This window comes from Scomber japonicus, chromosome 5 (genome assembly GCF_027409825.1).
Source record: "Scomber japonicus isolate fScoJap1 chromosome 5, fScoJap1.pri, whole genome shotgun sequence".
In the NCBI taxonomy this organism is placed as follows: domain Eukaryota; kingdom Metazoa; phylum Chordata; class Actinopteri; order Scombriformes; family Scombridae; genus Scomber; species Scomber japonicus.
Genome location: NC_070582.1, coordinates 23978526 through 23996578, shown reverse-complemented (window position 1 = coordinate 23996578; position 18053 = coordinate 23978526). Strand labels below are relative to the sequence as shown.

Below are 18053 nucleotides of genomic sequence, written 5' to 3'. Positions count from 1 at the left end.
ATGCATGAGAGTGAGAAGAAAGGCTAAACACTGCATGTGTAGGACCCATGCATATCTGTCTGCAGGAATGAAAAAGTGTGTGTGTGTGTGTGTGTATAACAAATAGAGTGCACATTCCCTCCTGCACTGATTTCCCCAGTGGGGAATTTGTCTACATAGGCTCACTTGAGCATAACGGATGGTTATTTCATTCTAAATGCTAATGGCCTGAGCTGGGATGCAAAGGGTTTCCTTGCAGCGCTTCAAGGCAATAACACACTGGAAATACTCCTCACCTCTATCACTGCACATCTTGCATGTAGAACAGTCTGGCACACACGTGGTGGCAGTGTAATAACGGTGTCGCTCCGACAGAGAGGAGCTGACAGTGGATCAGTTTGGTTTTAATGAGCTTGTGCCGCTGCAACATGCAGACTGACAGGCAGGTCTCAGAACAGTTCAGTGTTAATTAGCTCCTATCAGCGCAGCAGGCAGGCTGACAGACACACTGTCCTCATCAGTGCTGGAAGCCACACCATCTGGTCCTTTGCTGGTTAAACACACATACACACTCCTCAGTGTCTACCAATATCTTTTCTACCTGTCACAATTAACTCAGACAGGCTCAGACTGTACCAGTGTGACCTCAAATGCATATCAGTGCTTGAGGAAAGAATCATTTTCTTTTTTCCAAACAGAAATGGAATATATTCTATTTCTACTTGGTTTCCAGTGGTTTTCTTGGTGTCAGAAAAGCTGCTATTTAAATAAACTGAATTTTATGAACATTTTAGAGACAAATCTTATGTACATTGAAAAATCAAACATGATACACTGTACACATTAATTTAAAAACAATTAACACATGGCTCAACTTGTAGTCATTCAGCATTGTCCTTTACAGGCCATCATGTAGCACAAGTAGGGCGTTAGACCCTGGAGACTGTATATGGGTGTATAGGACATGGTGACAGTGGCTATCACAACACTCACAGTCAGGGTTGGCTTTCCTGCCATTACACACCCTAGAGACTGTGTGTGTGTATGTATGTGTGTGTGTGTGTGTGTGTGTGTGTGTGTGTAAATGTGTCACATCCACAACTCGGCAGTGACATCATTCCGCCAGCTACAGAAGAACAATAGAGAAGGAATGACGTGATGCCGTGAGAGGAACTGGGCAAGCTGTTTCTCTGTGCGCCCTGCCAACGCCTTCATGATGCTTTCAAATGATTTTAAGTGGTGATTGTGTGACTCTGAGGGTTTTTTTTTGCTTTGTAAATGAAAAAGAGATGTTAAAATTTAAACAAACAAACACACACTTATGGCATATATATGTATACATAGATGCTAAGTTCCTTAGGCGTCTCCCTCTTTCACCCTGAGAAGCCCTGATGTCACTTAATCAGAAACAGGAAATAGTTACACAACAGAAGGGGAAGTCGCCTCTCTCTATACATGTGTATGTGTGTGTGTGTGTGTGTGTGTGTGTTTGTGCATGAGCCACCACGAGTGTGTTTATGAGTGTTACTGAGGGGAAGATATCAGGAGGACAGGGAATGATCACAAACTGCTGCATTCCTCAATCTGGAACCTCGGGCCTGCCTGTAACTCCAAAATTAGCCTGTTGCCGTGGCGATGGAAAATCTCCCGCTTTTATCAGGAAACAGCAGCAGCCCCGGAGGTTCAGCCCAAAAGTTTGTGTGTGGTCAGCATGTATTTACGGTAATAAGAGCTCTGTTACAAGACAGTGTACATACCAGGAAAAGTGTAAAACCACTGACGAGTCAAAACTCTCTGCTCTGTTTCAGGCAACCAGTCTACTCCACTGTCAATGAGCCGTGTATAAAAAAATCCCGTCTTTTTTTGGAAAATAATTAGCAGACTGGATATTAAAATAGATTTTCTCATACAGTAACACACTACAAGATGCTGCCCAGAAATACAATCTCATCTTCATGGAGGATGGTGAAGGCTGATCAAAAAATCTGAAAAAAAAAACCCAACAGGTAACCAAAATCAGTAAATAAGGAAGCAGCGCTGTGGCATGCCAGAGATAAAGTGCATCAAAGACGGCACAGTGATAAACAGGAATCCACCATTGTTCCAAGGAATGACGGCATGACAGGAGCGGCAGTGGGCAGTCCGAGCATGAATGGAATCTGGTGGATGCAGGCCAGCTCTGGGAAGGATAAATTAGCCTAATTGTTCGCTACTCCTTTCCCTTTTCTTGTGCCTTTGGAAATTTCCACTCCACATGTGTGTGAGAGTCATCAGGCTGAATGCTGCAGCGGTAAACTGATGGCGCAGCTACTAAACTACCGAGCACTTGGCCCAAATTCACAGTGAGGTTCGAATTATGAGGTGCTGACGGGGGCGTAGTGCGCAGAAACCAGCCCGGGTTAGCATGCTGTTCAACTTCAGCTCCTGTTGACCTGATGTGTTGACACTGCCTAGGTAACAGTTTAAACAAACTATTTTTATTTCATGCTGGATAAATGCATGACAGGGGTGGGTTGGGATGTTCAAAAGGCCTCCAGATAGATTTCAAATGCAGCAGGAGCCAGAAGGTATGCACTATGAATGGACTGTATACACAAAGCAGCTTAAACAACTATGGTTGAAGTATTTAGGGCACTGTGGTACAAGCACTGCCCCACAGGATTTCTCCACAAGTTTTACTTATTATAAAACATGTGTCTCAGAAGAAAAGAGAGCAAAGGTTATTGTGCATGTCTCTACGTCTAATTTAGTTTAATTGTTCTTTTTGATATTTTATAGGCATGCTTTACAAATGTTCATTCAATACAACAAGACACAACTTTTGTTCCAGTTTGTATTTTGAGACAAACAATCTGCCTCTTCTGTTTTTTTTTGGTTCATCTACTTAATTATGACAATATAAAAATGAGAAACATCAGATCTAAATACTGTGAAACATTAAAAACTTAAAAAGTACTCAAGAAATGTTTTTAGATACCAGCTTTTTTTCAGCAAATATGCACCGTGTTGTGTGTACTGTGCCAGTAAATAGTGAATTAAGACCATTTCAAGATTTTACATGGATTTTATTAGTTTGAGGACATTCTGTATGTATACAATAAGAATGAGAAGAAATGGTCGTCATTAATGCCTTGAAGCACATACTGTTGTATGCGTGTCTTTCAGCTTTAATCTTTATCCACGTTACTTGAAATGTATGCATATCCCTGCACTATGCGTGCATCTGTGAGAAAATGTCATTCTCTTCCTTTGCATGCTAGAGTATATATGTATGACTGTGCTTCACTTTGTCCTTGTGTGCGTGCATATCTGTGCATGTGTGTGGCCCCTTCAAGCCAGCGAGGGACTGTGAATGATGGAGAGGGGGAAGAGGAGCAGGAGGCAAGCGGAGCAGTGAAATCACGTCATGGTGGAAACATTTGGCAAAGGCTCACATAAACACACACAGAAGCATAAACACACACACACACACACACACACACACACAGCTCACTGTGCACGCAGACACACACACACGATAGCCTGTTTTTGTTCTCCGGTTTTGAGGGAAAGAAGGGGAAAATGACATCAAGCTCATCATGTGAGGCCAATGAGACAGATGAGGGAGGGGGTGAGAACGCTGGCAGAAACAGAACATTGTTACATAAAACTAAACTCAGTACAGGCCTCCTCTGGGCCTTGTTACCATACAGTGTGTGTGTGTGTGTGTGTGAGTGAGAGAGAGAGTTTGTCCATATGTGCAAGCATTTTCTTGCTTTGCATGTGTGTACAAGTTAAGCATTTGATCAGAATACCTCATCAAGGTGTGAGCCTAAAGAAGGAGCTCATTACATACCTGCAGAGTGACTGTTTGCAGAAAACAGAGCATTATGTCAACATGCAGCTCCAAGGCTTCTCAGAGCCTGTAACACTTTTCAGAGTAGGTAGGTGATGTCATATATATTTTTGTAGGCCATTTTCTTTGACCTTTGTGCTCCCTTGGTGCTGACTGGGGTGGGGCCGGTGTGTATGTGTGCAAGTCCTTGTGTGTGTTTGTGTATCTACGGGTCAGGGTGAGAGCACTGAGGCCACTGGCGCCAGATGTGACAACCGCAGGAGTCTGGGCCTAAAAATAGAGCTCTGTTCTCAGCACCATGAAACAGAAGAGGGAGGAGGAGGAGGTGAAAGAGAGGAAGAAATGGGGGGAAGGTAAAGGGGCTAAAGGAGTGATGGAAGGAGGGATGAAGATGAAGGCGAGGTCATTGAGAATAATGTGTCAGATCTCCCCAGGGAAGGTGAGCTCACCTCCTAATGGCACCACTGGCTCCTTCTCAATGAAATCATTGATCTGCTGGAGCTCCCCACGGCGTAATGGAGAGGGGTCAGGTGGAGGGGGAGGCAGAGGGGGGAGAAAGGGGCAAGGAGGTGCAGAAAGGGCAGGTTAGGAGGTTAAGACAGAGAGGTGAGCGGGTGGGAGGAAAGAGGACGGATGAAGGGTGACGAAAGGGACACAATAATGTAAATGTGCAACCTTTCTGACCTGCACTGTGGTCAATCACAACACACCTGGAGGCACAGAGTGGTAAATAAATGTCAGTAATCGATTCAGTCCACCAGAGCTCCATCATAGAGGTATAGTCATCAATTGTGTTCCTGTGAAGGCCTAAATGGCCTTGAGATGGCGCTGTTGGCAATGTCACAAGATACCAAAATGCAGGCAGCATCTTCGGCCCACTAAGCAAATGTAAAAGCTTTCTGTGAAAATGTTTAATAATAGCAACAACACAATGATTGTTATGTAATCAGCCATTTCTAATTACGTTAAAATCGGTTATCTGTGTGTTAGAGCATCCCGAACAGACTTAACTAGTCTGCAGGCGTGCAAGCGTGCATGAGTTTGTGTGTGTGTGTGTGTGTGTGTGTGTGTGTGTGTGTGTGTGTGTGTGTGTGTGTGTGTGTGTGTGTTTGTTATGGCTGAGATTTTAGTGGGGTTTCTCCCCTCAGGCTGGTTCAGAGGAAGCAGAGACTTCCTGCTGGGATCCAGAAGGAGAAGAAACCATAAAGAAAGACTTCCAGCGCTGAGGAGGCTGAAGAACACAGCACAGGTCAGCATGACGGCCTGTCTTGCTTAATGAGTTCACCGACCACACACGCATGCACACACATGAACGCACATAAATGCCGCCAAAGTGAACACACACACACACATTCAGGATGTAGTGAGGAGTATTACCTCATCTCCTCCAAAGCTCTCCTCCTTTTGTTTAGTCTTTTTCTTTTTCACACACATGCTCTCTCAAATACTGCCTCATACACGCACACACACAAACACACACTACTTCTTATGCACATATTCATGCACACACACACACACACGTAAACACACATGGACACAAGCAGACCTCCTTATGTAGCTCATTGGAATGTCTCTGTGAACGGCTGCATTGTGAGATTCGGCCTCCAACGATTACCTCACCTCTTCAGCTTCACTCTGATGTTTGCACGCACACAGGCACAGTCATGCGCACACACATACACATACACACACAGAGTACACATATGCACACATACATACACACACATAGGCTGCCACCCTGTTGTATAACACCACAGAGGAATGACACAAAATTGAATTGACCTTTGTACGTTTGTATGTGCCGTCACACCCTAACCTGATCTCATCAAAGCCCAAGGGTACACAGCAGCTCCTGTGTGTGTTTTTAGTGTGTGTGAGAGAAAGAGAGAGCAAGCAAAAGAAAATGAGAAGGAGGCACCTTTCATCTACTAATACCGCTCATTAGCATGTCATCGCCGTGTCTCGTCATGTATGGTTTTCCACTGAGCTGGCTGGTTGACAGCGTGGGAGTCAGCAAGCTAACCTGTAGAAAAACTGTCCCGACTTCATATTACATACTAACACTACAGTCTGTACTACATATTAATCTTTCTAGTCTACAGTTCAGTCAACATACAAGAAATGCCTGCCAAACTTCAAAAAGAGAGAGCAAAAGTGTTGTATAAAAGGTAGATTTAACTTCTTATTTTCTTTCTATAAAATTTTAGAATTCTTTCCAACCATGACACTCAAAAATCAAGAGAATGTAACAAGCCTAACAGATTCTTTGAGTGTATTTAATTGGTCAATTTTTCAGTGTGACTGCACAACATTTTCCTGGTTAGACCAAGTATGTAGTGAGGAATGTGACTCAAGACTCACCGAGCTATAGCTGCTTCGCTACAGCCAGAGGTCCGTGGTCAAAACTACATTCCTATCTAACTATTTAATTTATCTATTGTGGATGTATCACCTTGACAAATATTGACTTGGTGATTATTTGTCAGATGACCCAATGTGGAGAATCTAGACTCATCCGGCACGTGCTTTCATCCCTCATCTGTCTCATTTTCTTGTGTGGCCCTTTTCTCTCCTTTTGCTCCATCTCTTTGACCCATTGGTGTGACGCTTTAGTAATCCTGCGAAAAACACTGGCAGATGGTGCTGGGAAAGATTAGGTGCAGTCTTGCACATCTGCAAACTCCACACACACACATTAGATGAATGAAATACACACCTTCAAACCTGCACCCCAGCTCCCCTCCTTATTTGTTCTATTTTTCTGTTGTTCTCATTTCTAGTTGTCAGTTTTCTCAGCGCTTTAACAAAACCTGTGTGCTATGAATAGAACGCACGTTATTTTTATCACCGCCCCCTCCACCCCCTTGTCTTGAAACCATTATCAACCTGTTTTCATCTTCTCACTTTCATTGCTGTCTCTCTTTTCCCTTTTAAATTCTTCTCTTTCTATTCTGTCACCGCAGCTTCTGTTAAAACCAGAACATGAGCTTCACATGCCAACATCAAAATGTTTCAACCTGGCAAGCCTACATCAGCGCCGATGTGACGCATGATGCAGCTACGCATTTGGCATCAGCTAACTTACCACCTAGCTACACACTGGCAGGCTGTATTGCCTTCGGTTTGGCTGTGTGCTGCAGATTGGTGGGAAACATGCAAACTTTAGACCCACTGGGGAGGCAGCTGGCTCCAACCAAGTCATGTTCTCCTCCTCTACAACACATGCACGCACACACGCGCACGCACACACGCGCACACACGCACACACACACACACACACACACACACACACACACACAGAGAGAGAGAGTCACACAGAGTCACACAGAGTCACACAGAGTCACAACTCTCAAAAAGGCAAAACACATCAGCCCGAGCTCCATCTCAGTGAGATCATCGTTGTGGTAAAAATATGGTTGTCCTCAGAGAGACATGTTTCTCACAAACACTTTCACACAGTTGATGAAGTAATATTGCAAACATACAAAATGTACTGTACACAAGCGAATGGGAAACCCATGTGCACACACTGACATTTTCCAACTGCCACTACCACCACATCCTGTGTGAATATATATTTCTAACTAAACACAGGGTGAGATTCATTCGCTACCTGGATTACTTGTCTCATCCACAAAAACAATGACCCTACTGGGACATGGCCTGCCTTTATAACATCACAGCAGAGTTATTGATTATGTAGTGAATAGAGAGAAACCTAAGAGGAGTCACCGATTGTTTTTAGATCAATGCATTCCCAGCACATGCACTTAGGTTGTGTAACATGTCATTCAAGATTATTTGCCAATATCCCTTTTTACCTACAATTACTTCCTTTATTTATGGAACGTTTAAGTCATCAAAAATTAGCATTAAAATATGAAAAACATACACATGCATTTGTCTCTGCAAGATTGTGCCTGTCCTAATCTCCATTTGGCAAGCCTCTGGCAGAAAATCCTCTTCCATCCAAACAGCAAAGCTCAGTAATTATTATTTTATTCTACCCTGTCCATCCCATTTAAGGATTCTTTTCTTTTTATCTCTCTGTCTGACCATCCTTCCTTTCCCCTCCCACCCACATTACCACTCGCTTGATTTGCAGCAATGCTACGGTGTGTGTGTGTGTGTGTGTGTGTGTGTGTGTGTGTGTGTGTGTGTGTGTGTGTGTGTGCGTGCGTACAGCCTGCATACGTGAGGTTGGATACGTCGTCAGTCAAGTATGAAGTCATTGCGGGAATTATTAGTGTCATAAATCAGAGGTTTGGTGGAGGGGCATTGGGATATGTTAAAGAGAAGGAGGTGGGGGGAAAAGGAAGGCAGAAGATGAAAGCAGCTGAAGAGAGAGGAGAATTACCTTTTTTTGTTTTGAGGAATCTTTGAGAATGTGAGAAGGTGGTAAAGTCAAACAAAGTCGGGAATGAGAGGAAGGACAAAGAAGGAAGGAAGACTACGGCTGCTACTATTTATTATTCTTGTTGTTGAAAACTAATTTTATGGAATCCAAATACAAAGAAATATCCCTTTTACACCACAAACTCATTGCTGTCATTGACTGTAAAACAAAGACTGAACTAAAACCCATGATTTAAATAGTCATCCTCATACGTTTTAAAATGACCATCATGTCTTATTAATTGAATTGACTTTAACAAGCACTATTAAAAAGCATTACAAATTCCCTGATAAACATTTCCTCTCACTTTATCTCTCTCATGCAAACTCTGCACCTTCTTTTAACATGCAGACAGATCCTGCAGCGCTCATCCACATGATGTCATCATGTGCGAATGCATGCAGGCACGAATGCATGCATGCAGACGTGTACACGCAGCACCCTCCGTCTGCCCACCCACATACACGCATATATCAAGTATGCACAGACACTGGCTGCTAGCACCACTGACCCCAATAATACAACCACCCAAACAACAGCCAATGCCATTGGCTGATTCCTTCTGGGGAATTTTCTCTGCCACTGTTGTCGTGGAAACAGCAGAAGAGAGGGGACAGAAATGGAAGAAGTGTGATTTCTCTTTTTTCCCAGAAAAAACGTAGCGAGAGCGAGCTGAAGAGGCTGATAAACAGGAAAAGGAGGGAAACGCTTCATTAAGAAGGGTATGATGTCCGATCAAAAAAGCTGACAAGGAAAATCCTGGATTTCAGAAGTATATGTGCGGGTGTGCCATATTGAACATGGCTGTGTGTGTGTGTGTGTGTGTGTGTGTGTGTGTGTGTGTGTGTGTGTGTGTGTGCACAGTATGTGTTGATATGCCTTGCCTAAGCATGTGCTCAGTACATTTCTGTGACTGTGACTAATTGTGGAGCCCGGGTGCTTTGAGGCAATCCTCGGCATCAATGAATGACTCATGAAAAAGCACTAATCTCCCAGCGGAGGGAGAGAACTGAGAGGGGGAGAAGAATGGGATGCGTGGATGTAGGGAGGAGAGCAGAGCAGAGATTTGCCCGAGTAGCATGCCTGTGCCGTCTCATTTCCAATCCTGACTGAAGCAGATTACACTTTCCTTTCTGCACTGACACATTTGGGACAAATTCATAAGCCTTTGCTGCTGTATGTGTGTGTAATGTCATTCCTTCAGAAGCTTCAGCCACCGCAATCGAGATGTTATTAACTCAATGAGGCTATTAACACTCTTGCTGGGACTCAATTATAAGTCTTAGTGTGCTTAGTGGACACTATGACAGGATAATAACTACGGTAAATAAGGCCAGAGGATTGGAAGTTAAGCTTCAGCTTTATTTTAGTGATGGAGTGGCTCCAGGAAAACTTAAAAATCAAAGAATTATAAGAGTGCAAGCTATTATACTTCCTTTTCTCATTCTTATATCTATATATACCTGCTGTTCTGATACCACACGGTCAGATGGTCTGATTACTGAATGAAATGAGGAACAATTTATGTGACAGAGGAGATGAGTACTTGTTGTGTTCATCAGTGACACCTGCTGACTGAACTGTGCCATGACAAACAGCTGAATTCAGATCAGCAGCAGAGGGATGAGGTGAGGGACACAGGCTCGCTGTAGAATAGATAGTGGGTAATAAATAACACACTCACACACACACACACACACACACACACACACACACACACACACATACACACACACACACACACACACACACACACACACACAGTTGCATACCAGTGAGCAGGGAGACTTTGTGAAAGGTGCCCTCCAGCTTTCCCATGAGAATGTGTACGAAGCCGTCTTTGGACAGATGACCCGCCTCTTTGGAACTCTGGTCGTAAACCACCACTTCCTGCTTCCTGCCCAGCTCTACCTGCAGAGGACAAACAAGGAAGAGAGGAAGGTTGATTATTCAGTACTAGCATGGAAAGAATTTAAAGCACTCACCACTGACAATAAAGAGAGTTAGTTCATACGACTGGAATTACAACATCCAATTTGGTCATGAAAGGGGCACTGAGTGAAGTTGTGCATTGCTATGCCACTTTTGGACAATAGGTGCACATGAGCTACTGCAGGGTTTGAACCTGTGGCTGTTCTAATATACTCCAGGAAGCAGCAACCAGGAAAATAACATGAACTCACAAACAACACCAGTAGTTATGATAATAAACACTGGCTTAATTGATGCCAGTTAATGCTACAGGAAACAGGATGAACTACAGGTGATACTGGAGTAAGTTATAAAGATAAAGTACAGCATTTTGAATAATACATGAGCTTTGCACCGTGCAACTGTGACTGTAATATTTACAGTGCGGATACTGTTTAGAGGATCATTTATTGTAATGGATGTCAGTAAAATCATAAAAGCTGGGTACACTGCGAAGGGTGTGGGCATTCATCAATGCATCAGTGTGATGCCGTTTATGTCAGAATAGGGGAAAGATGAGAAAATATGAGCATGCGCTCCTGTGACAAAGTGTGCCTGTGTGTGTGCGTGTTTGCATCACAGAGTGTGAGCATGTGCCTCCACACACCAGCCAGGCTCTGTTGTTCCCCATGTTGTCAGGCAGGCTTTGGTCACATGACCATCAGGCAGTGCCTACTGCAGCTATGAATCACTGCATCATTGAACCGCCACTGGACAGAAGAGAGGAGAGGGGGGAGGAAGGAGTGTGAGTGGGTGGGAGGGATGGAGGGAGAGGGTGGGGGGTTATGGAGTAGTGGGGCAGGAAAAGATGGAGATGCAGAAAGATGAAGAGGAAAAAGGAGAAGAAAAGAAGGAAGAGAAAACTGAGGCGGGAGGCAGTAGTGGAGAAACTGAAGGCAGAGCGGGGCATTTCATTTGATTGTTTACCTCAACATACAGTACACCATCCTCATCTGAAATGTGCCTTTGAATAGCTGTTAGCTTCCAGGCAATATCACACTTTCTCCAACCCCTTCATTACTATGTACAGTGGTGCACTGGACAGGCACACTGGTGATGATAGCCCATGTTATACTCAGCTAAACTGTACCTTTCACAATGCATGTGCATGTGTCTATTTGTCAGAGAGGGGGGGCCCAGTGTGCATAAAGTGTGCCTGATTATATTTCTGCTTACATAGCAGCTGTAGCAGAGTGCCTTGGCAGACAGCCATGCAGGTGATTTAGACAGGACAAGGTCAGTCTCTGAAGTCTGAATAGAGGAAATTCTGGTTTAGTAAAGCCCAGATGAGCTCTGCCTTCTGGGAATATAAGCATTTTCATGCTGAGGTATAATGATGGTGCATTAACTATTCACTAGATTATTGCTTGTCAGAAACACCCATGACGTGATACCATCTGGCCCAGTTTATACTTACATATATCATATATCAAAATACAGTGATACCAAATAAGTGATACAATCCATTGGAAAAGCAACTAGAGAGAGCCTGATAGCTGTGCACATCCATTTTAAAAAGGCAGCAATGCAGTGTCTCTGTGTGTGAGCGAAACAATGAGAACTTTAGTCTGTACCTGTCCATGCAGTTTGCACTTATATTTTCATCTTCAAGTCTCTGAAGTTTGTTTTGAATCCCCTATACTCCATGCATCTTTAATAACCCTGGATAATTTTGGCTGATTCTCCTAATGGGATCAAATCTAATTTGGGAACCTGATCTCAGCTCCTGAGGATTACTAGCCTTTAAGTGTACATACATGTACAGCACATGCACGCACACACGCACGCGCACACACACACACACACACACACACACACACACACACAAAAGCAGTCAGTTAGTCAGTCAGTCAGCTGCACAGTGCAAAAAAGTTTTACTGCCAGGGTGAAAACATAAAATGAGTTGCAGTAGAAATAGAATAATCGATCTGCATCTCGCCATTGGACAAACAGTGGGTGACAGTGATGTTTAATTTTCGCAAAAACCAGACAAAAAAGTTATTTAGTGATGTCTCCATAGGGCCGTTTCCACTGAAGAAGTTCCTGCGGTGGAAACGGCCCTCATGTGTCTATATCGTGAATGCTGTGTGTTTTTACTTTATTAAACATAGCTTCTAGTATATATTTTAAATAGAGTAATTGACAGCAACAAGAAGAGACACAGCAAAGTAAGAATTTCACTGCATTGATAACCTGTTTATTTCTGCACATGACAATAAAGCCTTTGAATCCTGGACTTGCTTACTAGCATTTCCTTAAGGTTCTTGTTTGTGATGTGGTGGTTCTGTGTTACAAAAAAAATCAGTTGAACATTCATATTCAGCAGAAAACAACAAATCTAACTGACAGTTAGATTATTATTTTCTTCTGCATTTTACACAAAATCCATAGTAAATGTGTAAGATTCATTTAATGTTGCAACATATAAGATGACATTACACCTCTACCCTTCTCATATGAAGGTGTTCCATCTGAGTGAAATAAAACAGCCTATTTCATAAAGGGTTTGAATGGTAGTACAGATTTTTATGATAGGAGCTATACTTGAATCATATAATAAAGCTACATCTCCTGCCCAGTGCGTGATATGCACAGAGTTTGCTGCAGTGTTAGAGGTCAACGACCTTGGGAAGCGTGAGGCTGGCTGTCAGACTGCAGCAGTAGTACAGATCCCTCATCCCTCTGCAGTGCTAGAGCACCACTACTACTACTGTACTGGCCGCATGCACACTGCAGGTAAACAAGGAATGCCCCTGGCAGAAAGAGAGGAAAAAAGGAGGGGGCCACGGAAACAGAGATGAAGATGTGGGGAAAAGAGGGAGGGAACGGGGAAAGGAAGAAAGGAAATGAAGCCCAAGAAAGGGATGAGGGACAAAGTTGAGGCAGGAGTAGGATCCGATATATAGAGAGAGGAATAGGAGGGAGCAGGAGGGTGCAGAGAGGGACAGAAGGTGGCACTGGCAGACCAAATGATACTGTCGTGCTGCACCCAAGCTTTCTTTAAAGGATGTAAAGCCTGGCATCACTGCAGGACATAAACAAGGAGTGGTCACAGAGCAAGACGTTTGTTTTCTTCTGTCACTTGCAGAAGAACATCAAGAAAAGCAAGATACAGAGAAGAGGTTAGCCAGTAGGACATTGTGTACTTTTTTGTTTGAACTTAAAAAAAGAGAAGATGTGACTGTGAAAGAGAAAGAATAAAGGTATTATGAAATAAAACGTCAAAAGTCTCTGGTGTTTTGAAATTGACCCTGTGTTATAAAGTATGTAAGGAGAGTGAGAAAAACAAGATTGCCAGTCAAGGCTTAGCCTAACTGTCACTTCTCCCGTTTCATGTCACACCATGAAACATACAGTAGATGGCGGGTAGCTTGGCAACATATTTGTGGAATTGTGCAAACGCGGCCCCCGGCCTCCCGTAAGTGCTTGTGTAAGAAATTGAAACATGGTTTCCCCTGACCTCAGCAATGCTACTGACCAGTGACAAGGTCAGTGCTGAGCGGGACAGTATGTGTGTTTGTGTGTGAACTGGCCTGTGACACAACATCAGCACAAACAGTCTAAAAATGGACCCACATTCTTGAAGTGCAGTCTAGGTCCCTCTCAGCATGTCCTCTCTGGGATGTCCCACAGAAAACAGTAAGAACTCTTTTCACCTACCAGCGTTTTTTAAGCTCAGAGTGCAATTACAAAGTGGAGCAAGAGTGGAAAATAACATGCATATTAATGCACAAGATGGCACTGTGTGCAAGAGTCGGACCTTACCAACAACAATACATAAAATGCTGTAGTATATCACGCATTTATTATTTAGTTTGATTTGTAGGCACATTTGATCAGGCTTTTTATATCAACCTAGCAACAAACTGGCTTTATGATTGTGCAATTCCAAAACATACAGTGGTGATAGAGGACTTGCTGCAACAAGCAGTGACCTCTTCTGGTAGTTGATCTTTCAGTTTAAGACTCGGCTGTAAAGATACCACCGGAGGCCAGATGATGTCACTGACTGGCACAGGCAGCTGGCACTTCCATGTATGCTTGTGTAGGTGCAATGTGTGTGTCGCAGTGTGCCTGTACTTCTATACTCATACACGAAAGAAAAGAACAGAAAGAGAAAGATGAAATAGTTCACAGTTAAACCTGAGTAAAGGGTTATTATGATTATGTTGAGGATTTTACACTTAATGGGTTATTGAGCAAGTGTGTGGAAAGTCCTCAGAAGTACAATACTACAACCGTGTATGTGTGTGTGTTTCAGACAAGGATGTGAAGATGTGGCGAAGGTGGTGAAAGTCCCTGATGCCTCTGTGCATGTGCAGTGTGAGGTCATCACTAATCATTTTGAAGATGTGGTCACCTGATCTGGTCACACCCTCACACTGCTGAATGTAAGAGGAATACACACACACACACACACACACACACACATGCACACGCACACATGCACGCATCAGATCATGGTCACATTACATAGACTTACATTCATTTCCTGGAGACTTACCCTAACACTAACCATAACCACTACTTGCCTTACCCTAACTTTGTCCATTAACAAAAATCAGCTTTTCCCCCAAGTCACAACTTTTGTCCTCAATTAACTGGTCCTAAGTCCTACATTTTTTTCCCAAAAGGAGCCTTTGACACACCACATGCACACCAGGCCCAAATTCACAAAAGTAATGTGTGTACACATACAGTATACATAAAAGTATACAATGTCTCTACCTAACTCTTCCTCTCTCTGCACACACACAGACTAAACTGTTGTCTATGAAGAGCACATGCTGTAAATCCGGTTCCACCATGTCATTTTCCTCCCTTTGTATATAATGAAAGCCACATTTCATATCCACAAATCATCTCTGAATCATTTCCTCCATGTTTCTTGTTCATCCACAAATTAAAAATATATTTTTGTACATAAATATGTGTGTGTCTGTGTCAAACAGTAGGATCTTTAAAACAAACAATGACTCACACCATGACCTCATCAAAGCAAACACATGACATTTCATACATGACACATGACATCTCTTTAGAGAAACCACCGCTAGCTACAAAGTCTTTGTTTGAACTTGGCAATTGGAAAAATGAGAAAAAAACATTAAAAAAATTCCCTGCGTTTGCCCTCTGGGTAATCTGGGAAACAATCCACATGGTGAGTCATCAACTAAGTTCTGCTGCTACTGTCAATGCAGATGACACATGAAACACTCATGTGTTGTCCTTCACTTTGAAATACTGCACTCTAGTTACAGGAAACTTCCAGAATAATTTTACTATTGTAAAACCTGCATGGTAGTTTCCAAAGTATAGTCGTTTGACTGTTCTCCAAAACGTAAATGAAAGGCAAACCATGACTTGTTTATTTTGACACAATTTCATGAATACCCACCCTTGACTCTTGAGAATTACCCATGAATTTCCAATGAACTATCATCAGAGCCAGTACACTTTGCAGGGAGGATAAACACAACATATGGTACGTCATCAGCCGGACTGATGGAGATCTTCACTGCATAAATGCATTAGTAGTTGATCACATGCAGTCTCCCACTGTGCTCGGCAGCAGGGCACTCAGCCAATCCTACCAATTAGGATCACAGACCAGATCACAAAACATCGCCTGACTCTTTTTATTGCAACTTGGCCATTATGCCAAACAACAATTGTTGGGCTGTTGCTCATTTTCATGACTAATATGTTAGTATTGCAAAACTTGAAGAGACTTAAGTGTAATGATCTTATGTGCAAGACTTCACAAAGAATTATGTAAGTGCTATTCAACTGTAACAAAGGTATGACACCACTGGCAAAACTTAGTGTAGGTCTCCAATGAATGATTATGTTATTGTATATTAATCTTTTCCTAATTTGTCAGGTGTATCTTTTACCTAATACAGTAACAGAACAGAAAACAGTCAACAATTAACAATTTGATAAAGCAGAAACAAGCAGCAAATCATCCCATTTGAAAACCTGGTAACAGATTGTTTACCATTATTTTCCTGAGAAATGACTTCAATGAGTTTCTGCTCTTCAAAAGGTTTTTGTAGATTTTCTGTTCATTGACCAAATAGATCAGTCTCGAGTCAGTCTCTTTCCCTGACTCTGGTATTGGGCTGATACTGATCCAATACACATACTATCTTCTTGTCCAATTTAAAATCTGTGTGTCACCACACTGTGTGAAACCCAGATTTTTTATAAAGTAACAGAAGTGCTCAAAACTGTGTCCTCTGCTTGCCAAAAATGTAACTGTTAGTGGTAACACTGAATTTTGTGAGGACACTTTTTTTGTGTGTGTGGATCCATCACATCTGGCTGAATTGCTCCCAAATCTTCAGTTCCACATTGACATGACAACTTTAACCACTACAGTTCTTCTTCACCTGATTTGGGAAATAATTAAGCCGTGTGCAGGTACTATTATTCTTTTGCATATTTTCTTTATTATCCAGAACCTATAAAATAGTATGGATGAGTGTGTGTCCACTGATAATTGCTCATACCCAATCCAACAATAAGGTTATTATCAACTCTGATACTAATTCATGCATCTCTGCTAGGGAAAAAAAGAGTTAACATCAAAACTGGCTACACCTGGCTAAGCTCTAGTTGTGAAATACTTGAAATGTACTTTAATGTTCCAGTATGTGAAAGCCTATAAAAGTAACACCTGTCTGTATGAGTGGGCTGCTGTATTCTTCCTACTGCTCTGGGTCCCATTCATCACAGATCTGGCCTCTGTGCCTTCATACAGGAGGAAGGGTGCTTCCCCAAGCTGGCTGCTGGTGGTGAAAACCTCTGGTCCATCTGTCAGGCCTGCCTCTCTGGCTGTCCCAATCACAGCAGCAGGGATTAGCCAGGCTTAAGCCAAGAAACCAGTCGCCTGCCCTCCAGCCTGTCAGAAAAGGCATGAGGAAGCCCCATTCCTGACTAAGCCTGTACCACTGCTCTCCCAGCAAAGGTCCACCATCACCTAACCCACTGTATCCAACTCTCTCTGACCTACATTGACAGAGAGCACTAATAAAGAGGTTATGAAGGGATGATGTAAACGGGAGAAGAAAGAGGACACCATTTTGATTACTGCTGCACTGACCATGGATGTTCATTCAGCTCAGTTAACTGAAGCGTTGGGAGCTTCTATGAAAGACGGTGAGTGCAGCGCCTTGGGGGATGCAGGCTATTAGTGCTCAATGGGATGTGAGGCGGGAGGCAGCCGGGGAGGAGGCGGAGGCTGCAGCCCATCCATGAATACCCTCAGTGCTGCTCTCCCGCTTCCTGCATTCACTTCCCCAACAAAGAGCCACAATGGTGTCCTTTGCTGTCTTGGCTGACTGAGGCGGCTCCTGGCGATGCTCAGAGCCATGTGGGGGGTAGAGAAGATGGTGTGTGTGTGTATGTGTGTGTGTGTGTGTGTGAGGGGTTAGCTGGGAGCCGGCTTTAACACCACACAGCCAGTCTGCACGTGCCCAGCCCGCGGCCTGCCAGTGGCCGCACAAAAGGGATGATGTCATGCTTAGCCAATAACAAAAGAGTCTGGGTCCGTCAGGCCCTCCTCTCTCACCCGGCTAGTTCCAGCTTTATCCAGCCTAGCATTAATCGCAAGCCTTATCCTCTTTACTGGGGGTGGGGAATGGATAATAACAAACCAGCCATGGGGCAAGACCAGATAGGGACAGGAAGAGGAGAAGGAAAAAGGAATACACTGCGAGAGAACGGGTAAGTGGTGAAGAAGATGCAGGCTACAGTTGTGGGAGGCAGACAGAGCTGTCATGAGATTGAAAGTGAGAGCAATCAGGAGGAAGCAAGGCTCTATGGGGTGCCACAGTATGAGACCAGCCAACCACAAGGCCCCACACA

General features: G+C 43.3%; 1 protein-coding gene across 1 annotated transcript in view; it reads right to left on the bottom strand.

Moving 5' to 3' along the window:
* The window catches only part of dusp8a (dual specificity phosphatase 8a), a 44986-nt gene that overhangs the window by 17380 nt on the left and 9553 nt on the right, over positions 1 to 18053 (bottom strand). The window contains exon 3 of the mRNA XM_053319507.1: positions 9983 to 10121. Within this exon, the coding sequence (XP_053175482.1) occupies positions 9983 to 10121 (139 nt within the window). The remainder of the gene's footprint in view (positions 1 to 9982; positions 10122 to 18053) is intronic.